Source organism: Dipodomys merriami, unplaced genomic scaffold (genome assembly GCF_024711535.1).
Source record: "Dipodomys merriami isolate MVZ:Mamm:240054 unplaced genomic scaffold, mDipMer1.0.p SCAF_70, whole genome shotgun sequence".
In the NCBI taxonomy this organism is placed as follows: Eukaryota; Metazoa; Chordata; class Mammalia; order Rodentia; family Heteromyidae; genus Dipodomys; species Dipodomys merriami.
In genome coordinates this window covers 2,418,179-2,440,668 of record NW_027206291.1, presented here as the reverse complement: position 1 = coordinate 2,440,668, position 22,490 = coordinate 2,418,179, and the positions used below count along the sequence as shown (strand labels likewise).

The window sequence follows — 22,490 nt, the reverse complement described above, 5'->3', positions numbered from 1 at the left end:
ACTTGGCCACAAACAGGAACGCAGCTTGGCTTTTGCTCAGATGAGTCAGGAACACGCCGCTCAGTGACAGAAGCCGCAGTGCTGTGTGGGACCATGGGCTGGAAGCTTCCAGAACAGCAAACCCAGAGAGACAGAAGGCAGATCTGTGGGTGCCAGGGGCCGGGAGGGACAGGCATCCTGGGGGGGGGGGTGGATGTGCTGGAAGCTTCCAGAACACCAAAACCACGGAGACAGGAGGCAGATCTGTGGGTGCCAGGGGCCTGGGAGCAGGGGCACAAGGGTCCCCAATGGTGGGGTCCCCGATGGGGGGCAGGGGTCCCCGATGGGGTGGAATGTGCTGGAATTCTCAGGGGCGCCTTTTCCAGTAGCCGACCGGGTGGTTTTCGCGGCCCCCGCGGGGGTGGCCGCGGCCCCGTCGGGGCCGTCTGGGTCCGCCCGGTGTCTGCGCCCAGGGCTCGGGGTCCCCTCCCCGCCCCGCAGCCCCGCGCCGGCCCGCGCGCACCCCGGCTGGGGGGATTTGTTTATTGACTTGGCTGCGCGGGGCGGGGCCTGCCGCCTGGGAGGGCGGGGCCTGCCGCCGGCGCGGGGGCCGGCGCGCGTCAGCTGACCCAGCCTGGCCAATGGCGGCGGGCGGCGGGGCGCGGCGGGCCGGCGCGGGGCCGGCGCGGGGACTCGCTGGCCATGGACGAGCCGAGCCTCCTGCGGCGCCGCGGGCTCCAGGTGAGGCCTTCGCGCGCGGGGGCGTGCGGGGCTGGGGAAACTGAGGCAGGGGAGGCCGTGTCCGGGGCGCCGGGCCGGCTCGCTCCGCCGAAGGGCGGATCGACGCGCATGGTGGAAGCGGGTGTCCCCGGTAACATGCGGGAAACTGAGGCCCCAGGGACTGTGGGAGAAGGGGCAGCGTCCCCCTCCCGACCTGAGGACGAGCGGGGCCGCCCCGCACCTGCCCAGCCCAGCCCCGCTCACGTCCGCAGCCACGCACGGGGCTCCGGGCTGGAGCTGTCAGATTGGGAAACTGAGGCCGGGCAGGGCTCGGGCTGCGCACCGGTCAGATTGGGAAACTGAGGCCGGGCAGGGCTCGGGCTGCGCACCGGTCAGGCCGGGACGCACCGCAGACGCTGCCCGGCGGGCACCGTGCGGGTCTCCGGGGTCGGCCCGCGGCGTGTCCCGTGCGGCAGGGAGGCCCCCGCCTCAGTTTCCCCGTGTGTCGCCCCGCTGGGTCACCGCCGGCGCCGGCGGAGCGCAGCCGCCTGTGAGGCCGGGGCTGTCGGGTCCTGGGCGGCCGCTCCGCAGAGCCCGTGCCTCAGCGTCCCCAACTGCGGTTCCCCACGGGCGTTCAGACCTCAGGCCGGCTCCGCGGGGCCGCGGTCAGCTCGGGAGCTCGCGGGGGGGGGGGGCCCTCCCAGCGCTCGGGCCGGGCCGGCGGGGGGCGGGCGGGCCGGGGCTGTTGCGGGGTCGGGCGGCGGGCCGGGGCTGTTGCGGGGGGCGGGCGGGCCGGGGCTGTTGCGGGGTCGGGCGGCGGGTCCGGGGCTGTTGCGGGGGGCGGGCGGCGGGTCCGGGGCTGTTGCGGGGGGCGGGCGGGCCGGGGCTGTTGCGGGGGGCGGGCGGGCCGGGGCTGTTGCGGGGTCGGGCGGCGGGCCGGGGCTGTTGCGGGGGGCGGGCGGGCCGGGGCTGTTGCGGGGGGCGGGCGGGCCGGGGCTGTTGCGGGGTCGGGCGGCGGGTCCGGGGCTGTTGCGGGGGGCGGGCGGGCCTGCCTGGAGCCCTGGTTAGAAGCGAGCCCCGCCTCGGCCTCTTAAAATAGAGAAGCCGCCTCCGGCCGGCGGCGGGCGCTGCCGACGTCAGCAGCGGCCGGTTCCCCGCGGGGGCGCGGCCCGCCCGACGCCGAGTCCGCCCCACAGGAGAAACTGAGGCTCGGAAACGCAGCGGCTGGGGGCGGGGGCGGGGGCGGGGGCGGCGACCACAGAAGCGGGCTGCACTGCGGGCCGGCGTGCGGGGAAGGCGTGCGGACCCGGCGGGCGGAGGGCAGAGGCGCCCCGGAGGCTGAGGCGCTCCGCGGGGCTGAGGGAGCCCCGCGCTCGGGGGTCCGGCCCCGAGCGCGGCAGGGTCAGGAAGGGGAACAGGAAGGCAGGAAGGCCGGGCCGGAAGCCGGGCCGACGCGCGGAGCGGGGCGGGAGCGGCGCTCCGGGGCTCGGGGCACCCCGGAAGCACCGGGCCGCCCCTCCGCGCCGCCAGGCGCCCGCGGCGCTCCCGGCCGGGCCCGCGGGGGGCCGGGCCCCCAGGGGCAGCCCCGCAGCCAATCGGGTGGCGGGCTGCCCGCGACAGCCAATCAGATCTCGTGCAGGCCGAGGAGCGTGATTGGAGGTCAGAGACTCGATTCATAAAACCGCGTGGTGATTGGCAGGTGCGCCCGCAGCCTCAGCCTGACCCGCGGGCGGGGCCTCGCGGGCGGGGGAGAGTCCGAATCCCGCGTTCCCGGGGACCGGGGAAGTGACCGCAGCCTCAGTGGAGCCCTTGTCCCCGAGAGGCCGTTCCCCCGCCGGGGGCGCGGGTCCGGCGGGAGTCCTCCAGGAGTCCTCCCCGGTCCCTCCCTGGAGGAGGTCCCTCCATTGGGGGTGTCATGCCCCGGGGTCGGCTCCAACGTGGGGGAGCATTAGGGCGAGGCTGGGCCCACTGGGCTGAAGAAAGGGCAGATAAGGGCAGAGAGTTCGAGACCCACCCGGGCGGCGGGACGGACGGCGGGGCTGCGCTGGGGAGGAGCCTCTCGCTGGCGGGAACAGCGGGCGTGGGGAGGCCGCGGGCGGAAGCAGATGGTGCGGGGAGCGGCGCGCGGACGGGCCGGCGCGGAGCGGGCCCACTTCCGGCGGCCCCGCGGGGGGGGGGCGCCCCCGTTCCCCTCTTTCCGGTCCTTGGCGTCCTCGTCCCCTTGGGAAGTCCCGCTGCGACGCCAGGCCCGGAGCTGGCTCTTCCTGCCTGCTGCCCAACGGGGAAACTGAGGCACGGGGTGGCTGCAGCGGAGGTGGGGGCCCGCGAATGTGGGTGGAAAGGAGTGGCTGGGCCTCGGGCTCGGCGCCCTTGGGCCTCCGACCCCCCAACCCCCGAAACGCCCGGACCCCTCGGCCTGGGACCCCCACACCGGGCCCGGGACCCCCAGGCCCCGCCCCCTTCACCCTGGGGCCTAGGCCCCGTCCGCGGCGTCACCGGTTGCCATGGCGACGGCCGGCCATGGGCCTCCCCCCCCCAGGACGGCGCCGCCCCCCCCAGCCTCGGTTTCCCCGCCCGCGCGCCCAGGCCCGACCGTGGGGCGCAGCCGCACGGGGTCCGGGGTTTTCTCCAGGGAGCCCGAAAACCTGGACGTGCAGCCTGGCTGGAGCGAGGCCGTGGGGGAACAGACAGACTGACAGACAGACCCGGTCTGCTGCCCTGGCGGGCGGAGGGGCGGCGCGGCCAGCTCTGAGCCGGGGTCCTCCCCCGACCTCCGCTTCCGGCGGGGCTCTCGGAGCCCCGTGACCCCGAGCGCAGGCGAGGCCGGCGCTGTCGTTGGTTTTTAGCCACTTTATGAATAAAGTCATTTGTTATTTTCAGTGAACTGTCTGTCTGTCTGTCCCGGGTTGTCCCTCGGCGTTCTCACCCCGGGCTGGCGCTCCATCCCTTGAGCCCCAGCTCCACGTCCAGGTGACTAGGGGCTGCCTGAGGCCCCAGCCTCCCGGGGCCGGGCGCACGCGGCCAGCGGCGCCCCCTCTTTGGAGTGACCTCTTCCTTTGGGTTCTAATACAAGCTGGTCCTTTAGAGCCTGAGGTGTGAGTCACGTTATCTGTGGGAGAGAGGTCAAAGGTCGTCATGTGGATGAAGTGGGTGCAAAGGCCCTGGGGTCGGTAGGAACGCGGCAGGGGAGGGGCTGGCTTGGGGGTGCAGGGCGGAGGCCCGGGGTCCCGGGCTGTCCTCGGGGCTGATCGCCCCTTTCTGTGTCTGTTTCAGAAGGAGCTGAGTCTGCCTCGCCGTGGCCGCGGGTGAGTGCCGGGGCCGGGGCGAAGGGGTGCGGACTGACCCAGGGGTCCCTGCGGGGCCGAGCCTGACATCAGAGAACCCACGGCCTAGAGCTGCGCGGGGCGCCCGGCACACCCCCGGGAGCAGGAGGTGCGGGCGGGAGGGCGGAGATGTGAGGCCGCCAGGGTCACGCCGTGCTCCGGGTCGGGAGAGGGGAGGTGGAGGCTGAGGACCCGCCGGGGCCGGTCCGGGGCCGCGCAGGACCGCGGACAGAGCCGCGCCGGGCGTCCTGCAGGCGGGGTGGGCGTGGCGAGGGCTGAGCGACAGGTGGGCGTGGCACTTTGGCGAGTGGGCGGAATAGGGAACGAGGACGGTGCTGATAGGTCTGTCTGGCCTTGCTGGCTGGTCGGTGGGCGGGGCCGAGAGGCCGGTGGGTGGGGATATCGACCAAGTGGGCGTGGAAAAGCAGATGAGGCGGAGCTGATTGGCCGCGGGGCGGGCGCGTGAACTCGGCGGGCGGGGCTGCTGGCGCTGCCTGCGCGCGCGGCGGTCTTTGCGGGCCGGGCCTGCGCAGGTGCAGCCGGAGCCCCGCCCCGGGGCGGAGACGCCGCAGCCCGGCGCTGGCGCCCGGATCCCGGCCCCGGCCCCGGCATGCAGTTCCGCAGGGACCGGCTGCGCATCCCCGCGCTGACCCTCGAGTGAGTCGGGGCCCGGGGGTGGCGGGGGCGGCGTCTCCCCGCTCAGCGACCCCGCGCGCGCAGCCGCCGCCTCGGGGGAGCCCGCCGGGTCCTCCGCACCCGGGTCCCGCGCGGACCCGCACGCAGCGCGGCCGCGGGGTCACCGTCCGCGGCCTTCCTTTGCAGCTTGTCCCCGAGCAGCCAGAGCCCGGCCCTGCTGAGCCCGGGCTCCCCATGCAGCCCCGCCAGCCCGGGCCCGGGCCTGCGGCCCTGGAGGTGAGTGAGCGCGCGGGCCTCGCCCTCCGGCCTCAGTTTACCGCTGGGGGGCTGGGGAGGGAAACCTAGCCTGCGGCCCGGCCCTGCGTGGAACAGGTGGCCGGGAGGCGGGGCCTCGGCCGGGGCGCCCGCACAGGTGCTGCGTTCCCAGGCGGCCGGCGCGGCGTGGGCCGGGCGGGCCGCGGGAGGCGCTCCGCCCCATCCAGCTTCCCAGAGGAGGAAACTGAGGCCCAGATCGGAACAGCCTGTTCTGCTTTGGTGGTGTCGCAGCCCGCAAGGGTGCGGGTCCCGGAGTCCCGCCATCTACCGGGGGAAAGACTGAAGACTCTCACCGGGTGTGTTTTGCAGTCATTTACACCATAGTATGAATGAGCTGTGTATTGGACTGGAATGGGGCAAAAGCAGAGCAAGAATGGAACAGAGAGGGAGGGGAGGAAACATAGGACCCGCCCCGAGTGCCCGCCCGCAGGAGTGTAGCAGGTGCCTGGGCTAGGTGGAGCTGCGGAGGGGAGGAGCAGAGCCTCCCTCTGGAGCTTTGGGGCTGAGCCAAGGTGTCACTGAAAGTATGAATGGATCAGCTAGGTTCCTTCAAGCAGAGGTGGTGTTTGTGCCGACCAGTGAGGCAGAGTCAGGGGAAGATTGATGTCAAGAAGTAGCCACAGGGCTGGGAAGGTGGCTCAGTGGTAGAGCGTGCCTTGCATGCATGAGGCCCTGGGTTCGATTCCTCAGCACCACATAAGCAAAAAGAAAAAAGCCGGAAGTGGCGCTGTGGCCCAAGTGGTAGAGCGCTAGCCTTGAGCTGAAGAGCTGAGGGACAGCACCCAGGCCCAGAGTTCAGGCCCCACAACCGGACCCCCCCCCAAAAAAAAAGTAGCCACAGCCTGTACAAACGTCCTGAGGCCAGCCGGGCGCCAGTGGCTCCTGCCTGTCATCCCTGCTGCTCAGGAGGCTGAGATCTGAGGATCGCAGTTCAAGGCCAGCCCGGGCAGGAAAGTCCGGGAGACTCTTCAATAAACCACCAGAAAACCAGAAGTGGTGCTGTGGCTCAAGTGGTAGAGCGCTCCCCTAGAGCTGAAGAGCTCTAGGCCCAGAGTTCAAGCCCCACAAGTGACCAAAAAGTCCCAAAACACCGAGGCGGGACAGAGACTTTCTCAGCCTGTGTGGTCGCCCACGGGTGAGGGGCAGCAGTCAGCGCCATCTGAGTGTGGGGAGAAGGACCCTCCTAGCTGCTGTCCTGGAGCAGCGTGGGAGCAAGGCCGGCCCGAGGAGACCCTTCCCAGGCCAGGCCTAAGGCCAGAGCGAGGCACCTGCGAGTGGGGGCCGGTGGAGGCAGCAGCCTGGGCCGGGGGAGGGGGGGCGACCAGGGCTGCACCCGGGAGGGACGGGCCGGTGGGGGGCCGCAGAGACACACGCTGGAGAGGTCCCCCCCTAGGTGATTTTCTAACCGTCTGGAGTTTAACCCCTGCCCCTGGGCTGCCACCTCACCCGGCCCGCACTTGCCGGCCACCTGGCTTCCAGGTGGACACCTGGTCTGGCTCTCTGCACGTTCAGGGAGCTGGCCAGGCCGGGCCCAGCTGGTGGACGGGGAGCAGGGTGGAGTTGAACCTTCTACCCGGCACCCCGGGCGGGGTTCAGGGGGCCACAGAGGGCGTGTGGCTGCAGGGGATCGCAGGTCAGCCTTCAGAACTGACCCCTGCTGGGCAGGGGCCTTCTGGGCTATCTGCAGTGCCTGGACGGGGAAACCAAGGCCAGTGGGAGGGGCTGTGGGCACAGCACAGGGGTCCTGTCCCGTGCTGGGCTCTTCCCTCAGGGGCATGGCTGGTTCTCAAATCGGGCCTCACCGTCCCCTGGGCCTCTGCTCCCCCTTCCTATTATCCCCCCAGGCCCCCCAGCAGACTTGGGGGTCTGGGAAGGGCCATTCAGACCACAGCCCTCCCTGCACTGACTCCCCATGGCTCTGGCCCTGAGGCCTGTGATCTGCCTGGGACAGGCCTCTGCGGCCCTGGGGGCCCACCGTGCCTCCTTGCCCAGGCCTCAGGGCAGATCACCGGCTGATAGGGGACCCCTCTTTTCCCTTCTTCATTAGGAAGTCTAGAACCATCTTCAGGCTGAAGGTGAGGCTCAAGCAGCCAGGCTGTAAGTTCAAACCAGCCAGGCTGTAAGCTCAAACCTCCAGGACCACCAGACCAACATAAAACAAGAAGCAGGGAGGGCTGGGAAGGTGGCTCAGTGGTAGAGCGCTTGCCTTGCATGCCTGAGGCCCTGGGTTCGATTCCTCAGCACCACATAAGCAAAAAAGAAAAAAGCCGGAAGTGGAGCTGTGACTCAAGCAGTAGAGCGCTAGCCTTGAGCTGAAGAGCTGAGAGACAGCGCCCAGGCCCAGAGTTCAGGACCCACAACTGGACCCAAAAAAACAAACAAACAAAAGATAGAAGCAGGGCTGGAGGCCAGACCTTGTGGCTCAGGCCTGAGGACGGGAGGCAGCCTGGGCAGCAAAGCCCAAGAGGCTTTCTTTTTCCATCAGTCATAAAACTTGACCTCAGGGCCTGGGGGCTGGGACCTCACCCCTGTCATCCTGGGGGTTCAAAGCCAGCCTGCGCAGACTCGAATCTCCAATGACCTCAGTGTCCCGGAAGTGGCGTGCGGCTCCAGTGGTGGAGCCTTGAGTTCAAGCCCCACGACTGACCAAAACAAACACATTAAGTCTCAAGGACGTGGCTGCCCGGGCTGGCCTTGAACCGGACGCCCGGATCTCGGGCTGCCGCCGGGCTCCCCGAGTTCTGTCGGGCGTGGGCCTTGAACTCGGGGCCTGGCGCCGTCCCTCGGCTCAGGGCTGGCGCTCCACCACCGGAGCCGCGGCGCCCAGGACTCGAACCCGGGGCCTCGTGCGTGCGAGGCCGGCCCTGCACGCGCCGCGCCTCTCCAGGCCCGGAGTTCGAACCCCGAACCCCGGTGCGGCCAGGCCGGCCGCGGCGTCGCCTCCTCCCGCAGGAAGCGGGGCCCAGGGCTCGGGGTTCGCCGCCACCGCGCCGCGCTGGCTGCGCCGGGAGATGGGGAAACTGAGGCCTAGGAGTGCGGGGGAGGGGGGGTCCGCGTCTGACCCCGGGCGGGGCTGTGCCGGGACGGAGGCGGGAGGAGCCGGGCGGTCCCCGCCCTCGCCGCCCGGCCCTAGCAACGCCCCGCCCACCGTCTTAGCGACGTCCGCCCACGCCGCCCGGCCCTAGCAACGGCCCGCCTATACCACCGGGCCCTAGCGACGCCCCGCCCACACGGCGCGGGCCCTCGCGGTGCCCCGCCCTAGGCCGCCCGGGCCCCTCAGGATTCCCGGTCCTCGCGACCCGCGGTGTGCGCGACGCGCCGCCCACGCCGCCTGGGCCCTTAGCGACGCCCCGCCCAGGCCGCCGCCGTCTTGGCGACGCCCCGCCCTCCCGCCCTCAGCCTTAGCAACGCCCCACCCACTCCCCCACACGCGGCTCGCGCTCTTCGCTTCCGTTCCGCTCGCCCCGCCCCCCGCAGGACCCGCCCCCGGCTCGACTGGGCGGGGCTCCCGGCCGCGCGCTTCCTCCTCGAGCGCCCGGGGTCGGGCCGCGGAGCCCCCGGCGACCCCCGCCCGGCCCCGGTTCCACGAGGCTCCCGGCCGGCCCCGCCGCCGCGACCCGCGTCCCGCCGCCGCCGGCTGCGCCCCCGCGCGTCCCGGGTCCCAGGCGGGGGCGGCGGCACAAAGGGACGCGGCATGTCGGATCCCAGCTACTGGACGGCGGTGGCGGCCCCGGGCCATCGCAGCCGCCTGGCCAAGGGCGCGCTGCTGCAGCGCTCCAAGAGGTAGGCCGGGCCGGCCGGGGTCCCCGCGGGGTCGGAGTCGGCCCGGAAGCCCGTGGCTGGTCTGCCCTCCCCTCGCTGCCGTTAGCAGTGTGGGACCGACGCCAACACCGGACCCCGGTGGCAGAGGCTGCCTCCCTCGCCCCGCTGGAGGCCCGGCTTCCTCCTCTGAGAGGCCCGGCCGGAGCTGGGCTCCTGCTGACCTAGGTTCAAATCCAGCTCAGCCCTGCCAGGCTGTGTGGCACGTGTGGGCTTTGGCGTCTACCAGCTGGGGTTGGCCTGGGGCCTGGATGCGGGGCCTTGACCCCTGGGCGCCCTGGGGTGCGCAGGTACGAGCCTGGCACTCGGGTCCAGGGTGCATGCCTTGGGGTACCCGCCTGGCACTCGGGTTTGGCGTGCGCGCCGCGGGGTGCGTAGGTACAAGCCTGGCACCCGGGTCTGGTGTGTGCGCGTACGCGCCTGGCACGCGGGTCCGGGGCGCAGACCTCGGGGTGCGCGGGTACGCTCCTGGCACGCGGGTCCGGGGCGCACACCTCGGGGTGCGCGGGTACGCGCCTGGCACGCGGGTCCGGGGCGCACACCTCGGGGTGCGCGGGTACGCTCCTGGCACGCGGGTCCGGGGCGCACACCTCGGGGTGCGCGGGTACGCGCCTGGCACGCGGGTCCGGGGCGCACACCTCGGGGTGCGCGGGTACGCGCCTGGCACGCGGGTCCGGGGCGCACACCTCGGGGTGCGCGGGTACGCGCCTGGCACGCGGGTCCGGGACGCACACCTCGGGGTGCGCGGGTACGCGCCTGGCACGCGGGTCCGGGACGCACACCTCGGGGTGCGCGGGTACGCGCCTGGCACGCGGGTCCGGGACGCACGCCGCGGCGCCTGGGCTGGGTGACAGCCCTGCTGGGCCGGCCCGGCAGGAGGAGGGCGACTATAGCGGCCGCCGTGCGCGCGCCACCGCGCCACCGCGCCCGGGTGCGGAGACCCCGCAGCACTTCCTGCGGACCACCGAGTCTCGCTTGTACTTCTGAGTCTCTGCGCTGTGCTGTTGACAACGGCGGCCTCAGTTTCCCAGCTTGAGACCTGGGTCGGGGGTGGGGGGTGGGTAGGACCGGAGACTTGGGCAGCCTGTGAGCCCAGGCGCGGGGCGCAGGCGCGGGACTGCCGTGCAGAGATGTACGGGTTTGTGGGACCCTAACTCCACACCCCTGAGGGTGGGGAGGGGAAACTGAGGCTCCGCACATGGGCCGGGCCCCCCTGCCACCTCGTGTCCCCCTGCCACCTCGTGTCCCCTACCCTAGGCCACCTTCTCGCCCGGGGCTGTGTCCCTGTCCCTGGGCCCCGCCCAGCCAGCGGAGCTCAGCAGCTGTGGGCTGCTGGGGCCGCGTGGGCCGCGCTTGTCACCCGCGGAGCCGTTGCCGGGCGACTGCTGGGGGGGGCGACTTCCCCAGGCGGGGCGGGGCCAGGGGAGGCCAGGCAGGGCCAGGCCCGGGGGTGGCTGGGCACCCGCAGAGAAGGAAAGGTGGCAGGCCCCAGACCCAGTGTGTCCTAAACCTGTGCGGCGCTCGCAGACCTCCGGATCTCAGGATCGTGTTTGGAAGCCAGCTCAGGGCAGACAAACCTGTGACACACTTTCCTGTCCACGACGCCACCGTAAACATCAGAAGTAGAGCCGGGGCTTAAGCGGTAGAGCACCGGCTTTGAGTGGACAAACTAACGGACAGCGCCCAGGCCTGACTTCAACTCCACCCCTTACAATAAAGAGAGGGCCCCGTGGTGAAGCAGGCTGCCTTGCACGCGCTGGGGGCACCCAGCTGGCACTTTGGGGGTGAGCTAGGAAGGTGTGGAGTGCAGGACAGCTGTCCACGGTGACAGCTGGCTGGGAGGGAGCCTGCAGGCCACCGGCCACCTCGTCTCTGTCTCCACAGCTGCCGCAGTGGAAACCGCAAAAGCCTGGTGGTAGGGACACCGTCGCCCACGCTCTCCCGGCCCCTGTCTCCTCTGTCGGTCCCCACGGGTGAGTGTGTGAGCAGCGGGGACGGGGGCCATGCCTGCGGCCCATCTCCACCCCTGACTCAGTTTCTCCACCTTCCCCTAGCAGGCAGCAGCCCCCTGGACAGTCCACGGAACTTAGCTGCCCTCAGCTTCCCCTTCGCCCGGAGGTAAGTGGGGAAGGCTGGGACAGGGCCCTCCCCGCTCCCTCTCCTCCTCTTCTCTCCTCCACACCTCCACAGCCTGGCTTGTCTGCTGGTGGACCCTTAGTAGTTCCTGCCTCTGGAACACCTGCTGTGCATGGACAGGTAACTGCACACATTGGGGGGGGGCAGGAGGAAGCTGGGGACACACCATCAACCCATGGCTGCAGGCTGCTGTGTGCTCACCTCTTTCTGGGCAAGGAGATGGGTCTCTGCAGCCAGGGCTGGGACCAAGGCCGCCAGCCACACGTCACAGGCCAGCGCCAGGACCAGAGCTGTCCAGGAGGGCATCCTGGGGCCGGGAAACGCACACGCACACAGCGACGTCGGGCCTGAGCCAGGGAGGCGCTTGTGGAAGGACTTCTCGGGCCGGCTGGTGTCTACCATCGTTCCTCCGGAGCCCCGGCACCTGCTGGCTGTCCTTCCATCTCCTCTCCTCATCCCCTGCAGGGCAGACGGCAGAAGATGGTCCCTCGCGTCTCTCCCGTCCTCTGGCTATGGCACCAACACACCCAGTTCCACAGTCTCGGTACCACTGGCTCCGGGGTGGGCGGACTCACACATGGTGCTGTGTAGGGTGTTAGGTAGTTGCCCTGGCTGCCCCTCCCCCTGCCCCAGGGTCCCCTTGACCCTGAGATCCTTCAATCTACAGGACACGGACGTCCTTAACTCCTGAAGTCGGAATTTGATGAAAGGAAGATCTGGGGCTGCAGGCAGGGAGGGGGCAAGCATGGGGCGCTGAGGAGCGCCCAGGAGACAGGCAGGAGTTGGGCACGGCTCCGGGTCCTGACCCGCCTCTCCCCGCAGTCGAGCTCGTCCTCCCGGGAGCGCCTCCACCAGCTCCCCTTCCAGCCCACCCCAGACGAGCTGCACTTCTTGTCCAAGCACTTCCGCAGCTCCGAGAGCGTGGTGGACGACGAGGGGGGCCGCTCCCCGCGCATGCGCCCCCGCTCCCGCAGCCTGAGGTGCGCCTGCAGCCCCACCCCGGCCCTTCCCAGGCCTCCCTCCGCTTCTGGCCCAGATCCCGGGTCCCAAGCCCGCCCTCCTGTCCCTTGGCAGCCCAGGACGGACGTCAGGGACCTTTGACAATGAGATCGCCATGATGAATCACGTGTACCGGGAGAGGTTCCCCAAGGTGAGCCGTGCTGGGGTGGCCAGGTGGTGGGAGGGCTGGCCTTCCCCCTGCCTCACCCTGCCCTGAGCAAGACTGCCATCCTGCCACTCAGCCCCGCCCCTCGCCCCGCCCTCTGAGCGAGACTCCGCCCTCAGCGGGACTGCATGGGACAACTCCCAGCCCCGCCCCTCACCGTGCCCCGCCCTCTGCGCGCCCAGGCCCCCGCTCGCCCTTTGCGCATCACTCCTCCCAGCCCTGACCCCGACACTGCCCTCTTTCCCGCCCAGGCCACGGCCCAGATGGAGGGCCGCCTGCAGGACTTCCTGGCGGCCTATGCGCCGGACGACGCCCGTCTGGCCTTAGCTGATGGCGTCCTAGGCTTCATCCACCACCAGATCGTGGAGCTGGCCCGGGACTGCCTGGCCAAGTCTGCTGAGGCCCTGGTCACCTCCCGCTACTTCCTAGAGATGCAGGAGAAGCTGGAGCGCCTGCTGCAGGATGTGTGTGGTGGGCGGAGCCGTGGCCAGAGGGGCTTCTTGTGGGCGGGAGGGGCTCTGCAGATGCGTCTGGTGGGCGGGGCCTATGCAAGGCAGGGCTGTTGGGGCGGGGCCTTGGTGGGCGGGGCACGAACCACTTCCTGACTTGGAGTGGCCACACCCATCCCGGGGTGGGCGGGGCCTCGAGCCTCCACGCCCGCCTGGGGGCCGGGTCCGCTTGCCCTACTTCGGGCCGGCCGTGGGGCGCGGCCTTGGTGACGCCACGCCCCTCGGCAGGCTCATGAGCGCTCGGACAGCGAGGAGGTGGGCTTCATCGTGCAGCTGGTCCGGAAGCTGCTCATCATCATCTCCCGGCCTGCGCGGCTCCTGGAATGCCTGGTGAGGCCTGGGCGGCAGTTCCGCGCGTGCGCGGGTGCGTGCGGCGCGGGCGGGGGCCGGGGCTGGGGGCCTTGCGCCGGGTCGGACCCTGAGCTCTGGGCCCGCTCCGGTCCTGTGCGTTCAGGAGTTTGATCCCGAGGAGTTCTACCACCTGCTGGAGGCGGCCGAGGGCCAGGCCCGGGACAGCCAGGGCATCAAGACGGACCTGCCGCAGTACATCATCGGACAGCTCGGCTTGGCCAAGGACCCCCTGGAGGGTGAGCCCGGGCAGGGGTGTCGTGCAGGTCCAGTACTTGTCTAGCACCTGCCAGGCCCTGGGTTCCATCCCCAGCGCCTCAAGAAGAAGACGGAAGGGACTGCACTAGTTAGGTAAGCCAGGCTCGGTCGGGGCCCCGAGGGCGAGCTTGGGGGCCCCCAGCGCAAGCGCAGCCTGGCCGCAGAGACTGGCTTCCAGCTCGGGTGTGAGTGAGCGGCTCCCGCGTGTGTTCCCCGGGGCTCCTGGGGCAGCTCCGAGCCCTGGGCAAAAGGGACCTTTCAGGAAATGAAGCGAGCAGGGCTGGGGGCGTGACCCAAGTGGAAGAGTAGGGGACACAGTGCCCGGCTCCGGTGGCCCGGCCTGTGGAGGCAGCCTCCACACAGCCCTGGGACGAAGGGTACAAGAGCATGGAGAGAGGCTGGACTCGAACTCAGGTCCTTACTCCTGGTGCCTGCCTCAGTTTGTGACCACAGGACCTGGTTGCGTTGTTGCAGTGTCTGTGTTCACAGCTCACCAGGAATTGGCCCTCTGCATGTCTGGGTCTCGGAAGTAAGGGGGTCCCCAGGTAGCGCCCTGCAGCTGGGCGAGGCCTCCACGTTCAGGCCGTTTCAGGTGCTCAGATATGGGAAGCCCAAAGGGCCTACATACAGCCTTCCAGAGTGTTCTGTGGTCCTCAGTTTGGCTATCCAGCCATAGGAACCTTGTCCCTAGACCAGGAGGGGCCAGGCTGGACACCCTGCCGAAGGCTGCTGGCCCAGGCTGGGTGCTGGGACCCCAGCCTACGGGAGGACTGTGAGTTCTAGGCCAGCTTGGGTCTGAAGGGAGGCCAGGTCCGGAGGCGATGGGAAAAAGGCTCTTCCTTCCGCCCGCAGAGATTGTGCCTCTGAGCGACCGGGACGAGGGACCGCCCCCCGCGCCCGGGTCCCCCGGCTCCCCCCAGGTGAGCAGCCGCTTGCACCCCTCCCCAGTGCTTTCCGGGGAGGTCGAGGAAAGCTGAGTGAATGTCAGGGAGGAGCGGGGCTGACCCCGCCGCAGGGGTTGGGGAGGATCGGGAATGGGGTGTCGCAGTTGGCAGGAGCAGCTGGGAAAGTGGGGTGCCGAGTGCGGGGTCTGCGGCAGGCCAGCGTGGCGCGGCCCTGTCGTTGGGGAGGCCTGAGCCTCTCCTCCCGCCCCCAGAACCGCGCCCTGGCCGGCCCCGCTCGGAGAAAGCCTCGGGAGAGCGACTTCGAGACCATTAAGCTCATCAGTAACGGGGCGTACGGGTGAGTCCTGGGGACCCCCGCTTCCGGCGGCTCAGGGTGCCTGGGCCTGCCGCACACCTCCACCTGCACGTCTGACACTGGGGGAGCGAGGCGCTGTCCTGGGAAGGGGAGAGGGTGACCCGGCGGGGGGGGGTGGAGGGGAGGGTGACCCGGCGGGGGGGGGGTGGAGGGGAGGGTGACCCGGCGGGGGGGGTGGAGGGGAGGGTGACCCGGCGGGGGGGGTGGAGGGGAGGGTGACCCGGCGGGGGGGGGGTGGAGAGAGGGGAGGGTGACCCGGCGGGGGGGGTGGAGAGAGGGGAGGGTGACCCGGTGGGGGAGGGGTGGAGGGGAGGGTGACCCGGCGGGGGGGGGGGTGGAGGGGAGGGGAGGGTGACCCGGCGGGGGGGGGGTGGAGAGAGGGGAGGGTGACCCGGCGGGGGGGGGGGTGGAGGGGAGGGTGACCCGGCGGGGGGGGTGGAGGGGAGGGTGACCCGGCGGGGGGGGGGGTGGAGAGAGGGGAGGGTGACCCGGCGGGGGGGGGTGGAGGGGAGGGTGACCCGGCGGGGGGGGTGGAGAGAGGGGAGGGTGACCCGGCGGGGGGGGGGGTGGAGGGGAGGGTGACCCGGCAGGGGGGGTGGAGAGAGGGGAGGGTGACCCGGCGGGGGGAGGTGGAGGGGAGGGTGACCCGGCGGGGGGGTTGGAGCGGAGGGTGACCCTGGAGGAGGGGGGCGCGGCGCGGGCCAGCCCCGACCCCGCGCCCCTCCTGCCCCGCAGGGCCGTGTACCTGGTGCGGCACCGCGAGACCCGGCAGCGCTTCGCCATCAAGAAGATCAACAAGCAGAATCTGGTCCTGCGCAACCAGATCCAGCAGGTGTTCGTGGAGCGCGACATCCTCACCTTCGCTGAGAACCCCTTCGTGGTGGGCATGTTCTGCTCCTTCGAGACGCGGCGCCACCTCTGCATGGTCATGGAGTACGTGGAGGGTGAGTGGGGCGCGCGTCCCGGGGGTGGGGGGCGGGCGGGGCTCCCGGGCACAGCTTCCACGCCGCCCTGCCCCTCGCAGGCGGCGACTGCGCCACGCTCCTGAAGAACATGGGCCCGCTGCCCGTGGACATGGCGCGCATGTACTTCGCGGAGACCGTGCTGGCGCTGGAGTACCTGCACAACTACGGCATCGTGCACCGCGACCTCAAGCCGGACAAGTGAGCGGGACGGGGGCGTGGCCAGGGAGCTGGGGCGGGGCCAGGGAGCTGGGGCGGGGCCAGGGAGCTGGGGGCGGGGCCGGTGAGCTGGGGGCGGGGCCGGTGAGCTGGGGGCGTGGCCAGGGAGCTGGGGGCGTGGTCAGGGAGCTGGGGGCGTGGCCAGGGAGCTGGGGCGGGGCCGGTGAGCTGGGGGCGGGGTCAGGATATCGGGGCGGGGTCAGGGTGCCGGGGCGGGGCAGGTGCGCTGAGGGCGTGGTCACAGCCATGGGGGTTGGTCCAATCTGGGGCAGCACCAGAGGGCCTGGAATGTGGTCAGGACACGGGCAGGGCCCGTGTACTGGGGTGTGGTCAGGGAGTTGTGCAATTTGGGGCAGTTTCAGCGTGTCTGGGGCGTGGTCCGGCTGTCGGGGCGGGGCCTTCCCGGGGGCGGGGCTTCACAGTGCAAGGCCTCTGCCAGGCCGGCAGTCAGCACTGGGCCTTGGTGCCCTGGGCCTGGCCTGGCGCGGCCTGGCTCTGGGTGCTGACCCAGCGGCCCCGTCCCTGCCCGCAGCCTGCTGATCACGTCGCTCGGACATATCAAGTTGACCGACTTCGGCCTGTCCAAAATCGGGCTCATGAACATGGCCACCAACCTCTACGAAGGCCACATCGAGAAGGACGCTCGCGAGTTCATGGACAAGCAGGTGGGCAGCCCCGGTCCTGGGTGGAAGAGAGGGCGTGGGCGCAGCGGGGTGGGAGGGCCCGGAGGAGGGAAGCCCATGTGTCCCCGTCTCTCAGGAGCCTGTCTCCCGGTGCGGGAGGCCTCAGTTTCCCTGTCCGGCCTGCTCAGGTGTGCGGGACTCCGGAGTACATCGCGCCCGAGGTGATCTTCCGCCAGGGCTACGGGAAGCCAGTGGACTGGTGGGCCATGGGCGTCATCCTGTACGAGTTCCTGGTGGGCTGCGTGCCTTTCTTTGGAGACACCCCCGAGGAGCTGTTTGGCCAGGTGGTCAGCGGTGCGTCGCCGGGAGCCCTGGCTTGGCGGCCGTTGGGGGGGGCGCCCTCACTCCCAGCCTCCTCTCCCGGCCTCCCCTCATTTCCGGCCTCCCACAGATGACATCGTGTGGCCCGACGGGGAGGAGGCGCTGCCGGCCCAGGCGCAGGACCTCATCATGCGCCTGCTGCGTCAGAGCCCCATGGAGCGCCTGGGCACGGGTACTGCTGCGGCCGAGGGGCGTCCAGGAGGGCGGGCGAGGGTCAGCAGGGGTGGGGGGCACAGGCTCAACAACGTGTCTGCAGGTGGCACCCATGAAGTGAAGCAGCACCCCTTTTTCTGGGCCCTGGACTGGGCCGGGCTCCTGCGGCACAAAGCTGAGTTTGTGCCTCAGCTCGAAGCAGATGACGACACCAGCTACTTCGACAGTACGTGGGGACGCGTGGGTCCCGGCTCCCCTCAAGCCAAGCCCCTTGCCTGACCTTGGGAGGGGGTCCCAGAAACCCCCATCCTCTCAGGGCAGGGCCCACTGGGGTTTCTCAAGGGGGAACCGAAGCCAGGTGCGGCAGAGCTTGGCTAAGCAGGGACCCACGGGTGTGCCTGTGCGCAGACGTGTCCTGTCCCCCTTCCCACCAAGCGTGAAGCCAGCCTGCTCCATCAGTAGCTCTGTCTGGAATGTTCTGCCTCACCCCCAGGCTATGCCCCCCCCCACCATGCCATGCACCCTGGGTCCTGCTCACCTCAGGGCCTTTGTACTGGCTGCCTAGCTCCAGGAGCCCGGGCTGCCCTGCCTCTCCCCCAACAGCCCGCTCGGAGCGGTACCGGCACCTGGGCTCCGAGGATGAGGAGACCAACGACGAGGAGTCATCCACAGAGATTCCACAGTTCTCGTCCTGCTCCCACCGCTTCAGCAAGGTGGGCAGGGCTGGCGTGGCCGGTGCTGGTGTGATCTGCCTGGGACTGGCACAGCGGGGCCTGCGGGGCTGGGGCTGGGGCTGGGGCTGGGTATGGTCTACCTGCCGCGCCTCACAGCAAAGTCTATGGTTCTCACTGTTCTACAGGAGAGCCCAGCCCCCACATCCCCCTTTCCAGTGTTGTACAATCACTCTCTCTCTCCACCAAAGGACACCTTGTCCCTCCCAGGCCACCCCTGGCCCTCCATAGCTGCTGCTCCGTGTCCCAGCTCTGTGGCTTCATGGCTCCTGTGTTTCCTGTCCACAGTCTCACACCACGTGGCCTCTGTGCCTGGCTGCTGCCACTCTGTGCCAGAGCTTTGTTCCTTTTCACGGCTGAGTAATATTCCCTTGTGGGTGTGGACTGAGGTGAGCCCGTGCCGGGCTCCCCAGGGTGACAGCCACCCACCCAGCCTGTGAGCTCACCTGAAATGTCTCCTGTGTAACCTGAGCCCCGGCAGTAGGAGGGGCATCCTGAGGGCGGGAAGACCTGTCTGTGGCACCCGGCGTCCACACAGGATCCCCGAGGTCCACACAGCGTCTGCTTCGGCTTCGAGCAGTGGCTTCAGGCTGCCGTGGTCAGGGCTAGAGGTGGCTTGGGGACACCACTAGCAATCCCACCTGAACCGCTCCTTTCCCACCACAGTCTCAGCTTTGCTCTGCTTTTTCTGTTTATTTTTATTTTATTTTTTGCTGGTCTTGGGGGTGGAACTCAGGGCCTGGGCGCTGTTCCTGAGCTTTTTTCACTCAAGACACAGCTCCAAGTCAGGCTTTTTGTTGATTCATTGACGGTAAGAGTCTCATGGACTTTCCTGCCGGGGCTGGCTTTGAACCGTGATCCTCAGATCTCAGCCTCCTGAGCAGCTGGGATGCAGGATTGAGCGATGGGTGCCCGGCTGCTCCAGTGTCTTTTGGGCCAGGGTCTCAGGGCAGCCCAGGGTGGCCTGAACCCCAGTACCGGTCCGCCTCTCTCCTCGAACGGCTGCTGCCCTAGCCCCTTCCTGCCTCTCCAACCCCCAGGTGTACAGCAGCTCTGAGTTCCTGGCGGTGCAGCCCGGGCCTACGGGCTCCGAGAGGACCTTCAGCGAGGACCACGAGGAAGCCTGGGAGCGCAGCGGCGACCGGGAGATGGGCCGCCAGGGCCGCCGGCTGAGCGCCGACATCCGGTGAGCACCAGGCGAGGGATGCACAGTTTGATGTTGGAGGAGCTTCCTGGTGGCCAGTAGAAAAGCGGGAAACCTCTTCAGGCCCCAGACACCCTTTTCCCTTTGGCTACAAACCAGGCAGCCGCGTGCTGCTAGACTCTTGTTCACACCATCATTGAATCCCTTTGCTAACCAACTCTTACTCAGCCTTCAAATCCCAGAGCCTCCACAGTGTCTGCTAAGTGGGAGTCGAAGGCTGGGTCTTACCGGAGGAATAGGAGTTCCCCCCTGCCCCCGCGAGCTTGGCCCACGCTGGGGCTGGGGTGACACGGCCGCTGGTCCCCGCAGGCTGAGGTCCTGGACTGGCCCCTCGCAGCCCGAACGCGGCCCCACCCCGGCTCTCCCGGGCACCATCAGTCTGGACACGGTGCCCAAGTTCGCTTTCTCCTCCGAGGATGAGGCGCCAGGCCCAGGCCGTGAGGACCCCAGGAAGCCGGTCTTCATCCTCGGGGAGCCTGATGCCCCTCCGTCCTCCACCCCTGTCCCTCCCAAGCCCTGCAGCCTCTCGGGTAGGTGGGGGAGTGGGGCCGAGTGGGGTCAGTAGGAGTTCTCCAGAGTGGCAGACGTTGAGAGAGGCCTCAGTTCCACGGCGGGGTCGGGGCTGAGGCTGGGACGGAGGGGCGGCTTGGGTCACCTGGGGGCGCCCCTCCACCGGCGCCCCGCTGACCCCGCCTCCCCGCCTCCCGCAGCCGACGCCGCGGCGCTCAGCCACGCCCGCCTCCGGAGCAACAGCACCGGCGCGCGCCACTCCACAGCGCGGGCCTTGGACGCCGGCCGCGGCCGCCGCCTGGGGGGCCCCAGGGACGCGGCTCCCGACAAGTCCCGGGCCTCCCCCGGCGGCGGCGGCAGCGGCGGCGGCCGCGTGCCCAAGTCAGCGTCGGTGTCCGCGCTGTCGCTCATCATCACCGCAGGTGACCCGCACCGCAGTGGCCCTGGCTCTCGGCCGGGCGGCTCCAGTAGGAGCGGGGGTGTGGCCAGAAGGCCAGTGGGCGGGGCCGGAGCAGCTGATAGGCCAGGCTTCGGTGGGGGCAGGGCTGGGACAGTGGGAGGATCTGAGAGGCTGGGATGAGGAGAGGTCAGAGCCGCTGATAGGCCTGGGGGCGGGGCCGGCCGGCATGGGGGCGGGGCCTGGGGCGGGGCCGGGAGGCGGCCCGGGGCTCGACGCAGCCCTTCGCGACCCCGCAGATGACGGCAGCGGCGGCCCCCTCATGAGCCCGCTGTCCCCGCGCTCGCTGTCCTCCAACCCCTCATCCCGGGACTCATCGCCCAGCCGGGACCCGTCGCCCGTGTGCGGGAGTCTGCGGCCGCCCGTGGTCATCCACAGCTCGGGGAAGAAGTTCGGCTTCAGCCTGCGCGCCATCCGCGTCTACCTGGGCGATAGCGATGTCTACACCGTGCACCACGTGGTCTGGGTGAGGCCCCGCCCCGGGCACGCCCCGGCCCCGCCCCGGCCCGGCCGCCCGCCCTCGGGGCGCCGTGTGCAGGGCCGGAGGGGCCCCTGACTCCGCGTCCTGCCCGCAGAGCGTGGAGGAGGGCAGCCCCGCGCAGGAGGCCGGGCTCCGCGCGGGGGACCTGGTCACCCACATCAACGGGGAGTCGGTCCTGGGGCTGGTGCACGTGGACGTGGTGGAGCTGCTGCTGAAGGTGCCGAGCGGGACCCGGCGGGGGGGGGGGGCTCCCCAGACCCCGCCCCGCGTCGGTGGACGGGCGGGTGCCCGCACTCCCCGGTGACGCGGCCCGGCCGCCCCGCAGAGCGGCGGGAAGATCTCGCTGCGCACCACGGCGCTGGAGAACACGTCCATCCAGGTGGGCCCGGCGCGCAGGGCCGCCAAGGGGCGCATGGCGCGCAGGAGCAAGCGCGGCCGCCGGCGGGAGACGCAGGACCGGTGAGCGCGGCGGGCGGGACGGGGGAGGGGGCCGTCCTCCCACGACCCCCCCCCGCCCTCACCCCGCGCCCTCACCCCGCGCCCTCCCCCACGCCAGGCGGAAGTCGCTGTTCAAGAAGATCTCCAAGCAGACCTCGGCGCTGCACACCAGCCGCAGCTTCTCCTCCGGCCTCCACCACTCGCTGTCGTCCGGCGAGAGCCTGCCCGGCTCGCCCACCCACAGCCTGTCCGCCAGCCCCACCACGCCGAGCCGCAGCCCGGCGCCCGAGGCGCCCGCGGGTGCGTGAGGCTGCGGGAGGGCGGGCGTGGGCCACGCCAGACGAGCAGGAGTCGGCTGGGGCGGGAAGGTGCCCCCCACCCCCAGCGCCGGTCCGGCCTGCGCCGCCCTCACCCGCCCCGCCTGTCCCCCGCAGAGGCCGCCTCCCCGCCCAGCGCCTCCCCGGCCGCCAGCAACCCCGCGTCCCCCGCCGCCAGCTACGCGCGGCCCAGCTCGCTGCACGGCCTGGCCGCCAAGCTGGGCCCGCCGCGGCCGCGCTCCGGGCGCCGCAAGTCCACGAGCAGCATCCCGCCGTCGCCGCTGGCCTGCCCGCCCGCGCCCGCGCCGCGCTCGCCGTCGCCGCTGCCCGGCCTGGGCCCCGCGCGCTCCCCGCGCCTGCTGCGCCGCGGCCAGTCGGCCGACAAGCTGGGGCTGGGCTGCGCGGAGCGCGCGGACGCGGACGCGGGGCGGCGCGCGCGCGGCGCGGACGCCGAGCTGGTGGTGATGCGGCGGCTGCACCTGTCGGAGCGCCGCGACTCCTTCAAGAAGCAGAAGGCGGTGCAGGAGGTGAGCTTCGACGAGCCCGCGGAGGCGGGGGACCCCGCGGGCCAGCCCGCGCCCGCCGCGCCCGTGCCGCACATCGCCGTGCACCGCCCGGGCGCCCCGCACTGAGCCGCCCGCGCCGCCCCGCGCCCGCCGCGGCCCTGTACATAGCCGCCGCCCGCGCCGCGCCTGCCACTAATTTATTACTTCTTCCGAGCCACGGCGGCCCGGCCCGCGCGCACGCGCCGCTCCGGGCCGAGACAAGCACTTTCGACCAGTCTGTGTCTGTGTGTCCTGTCCGTGTGTCTGTGTGACCCGAGCCCGTCCCCGGACCCGAGGCCGCTGGGGAGTCCGCGCGACGCAGCCGCCCAGGCTGCCTCGCTGGTGTCCGCCTGGAGGAAGGAGAGGGAGCCGGGGCCGTGGCGGGTGAACAGGAGTCTGTCGGAACCGCAGCTTCACTGTGTGGCTCTGGGAAAGCGGCTTTCCCACCCTGTGCCTGAGTTTCCTCGTGTTTACAAGACTAACGGCTGCGAGGCGCCTCCCGTGCGCGGGGCTTCTCGGGACGCTGCGGGAGGGGGGCTCGGCATCCCCGCCCCCGTGCGCGCCGCCGGCCGGACGGCAGCCGAGGCTGTGCATGACTCGCCCCGCCTTCGCCCCGGGGCCGGCAGCGAATAAAAGCCCACCCGTACCGAGCGCCTCCCGTGTGGTGTGTGGGGCTGGGGGCGGCGCGGGGTCGCCACGGAAGCCTCGGGCGCGGCCGCAAAGAACCAGACGCCTTCCGTCCCCGGAGACCCGGCCACCGCTACGCACAACCCGCGGGCGCGGCGCGGAACCGCCCCTTCCGGGACCGCGGGACCCCTTCCCGGAAGTCCCGGCCAAGCCCCCGTCAGAGCTTCTGCCACTATTGCCGGAAAGAAAGCTGTATCCGGGCGTCCGTCGCCCGCCGCGCCTGCGCAGCTCGGGGACGTGCGGGACGCCGGCGGTTGCCATGGGAACGCGGCCGCCGCTTCCGGGGGGCTGCGTGGCGCTCGGCAGCTGCGCAC

At 71.0% G+C, this 22,490-nt stretch overlaps 1 protein-coding gene across 7 annotated transcripts; it reads left to right on the top strand.

Annotated features, from left to right (window-relative positions):
* The first annotated feature begins 648 nt into the window (after positions 1-648).
* On the top strand, positions 649-22,135 carry Mast3 (microtubule associated serine/threonine kinase 3). Of its 7 annotated transcripts, none has more exons than XM_070008214.1 (28): positions 667-720; positions 3,973-4,004; positions 4,845-4,934; positions 10,677-10,765; positions 10,850-10,910; positions 11,394-11,472; positions 11,751-11,908; positions 12,003-12,078; positions 12,345-12,557; positions 12,831-12,932; positions 13,057-13,189; positions 14,061-14,128; positions 14,365-14,450; positions 15,204-15,412; positions 15,493-15,631; positions 16,182-16,314; positions 16,461-16,626; positions 16,724-16,825; positions 16,910-17,032; positions 17,410-17,519; positions 18,578-18,723; positions 19,051-19,271; positions 19,452-19,673; positions 19,948-20,174; positions 20,284-20,406; positions 20,515-20,648; positions 20,746-20,927; positions 21,062-22,135. In XM_070008214.1, the coding sequence occupies exons 1-28, from the start codon at positions 682-684 to the stop codon at positions 21,574-21,576; spliced, it is 3,978 nt and encodes a 1,325-aa protein (XP_069864315.1). In that variant the 5' UTR covers positions 667-681; the 3' UTR covers positions 21,577-22,135. The 7 variants fall into 7 exon arrangements, with proteins under 7 accessions (XP_069864319.1, XP_069864318.1, XP_069864315.1 ...); XM_070008213.1 differs by having other exon boundaries at positions 10,847-10,910; XM_070008218.1 differs by lacking the exon at positions 4,845-4,934 and having other exon boundaries at positions 649-720.
* The last annotated feature ends 355 nt before the right edge of the window (positions 22,136-22,490 follow it).

Coding starts and splice junctions, on each gene's coding strand:
- Mast3 (XM_070008213.1), top strand. CDS start 682: ATGGACGAGCCGAGCCTCCTGCGGCGCCGCGGGCTCCAG. Junction 16,315..16,460: donor GCGAGTTCATGGACAAGCAG/GTGGGCAGCCCC, acceptor CGGCCTGCTCAG/GTGTGCGGGACTCCGGAGTA. Junction 17,520..18,577: donor GCTCCCACCGCTTCAGCAAG/GTGGGCAGGGCT, acceptor TCCAACCCCCAG/GTGTACAGCAGCTCTGAGTT.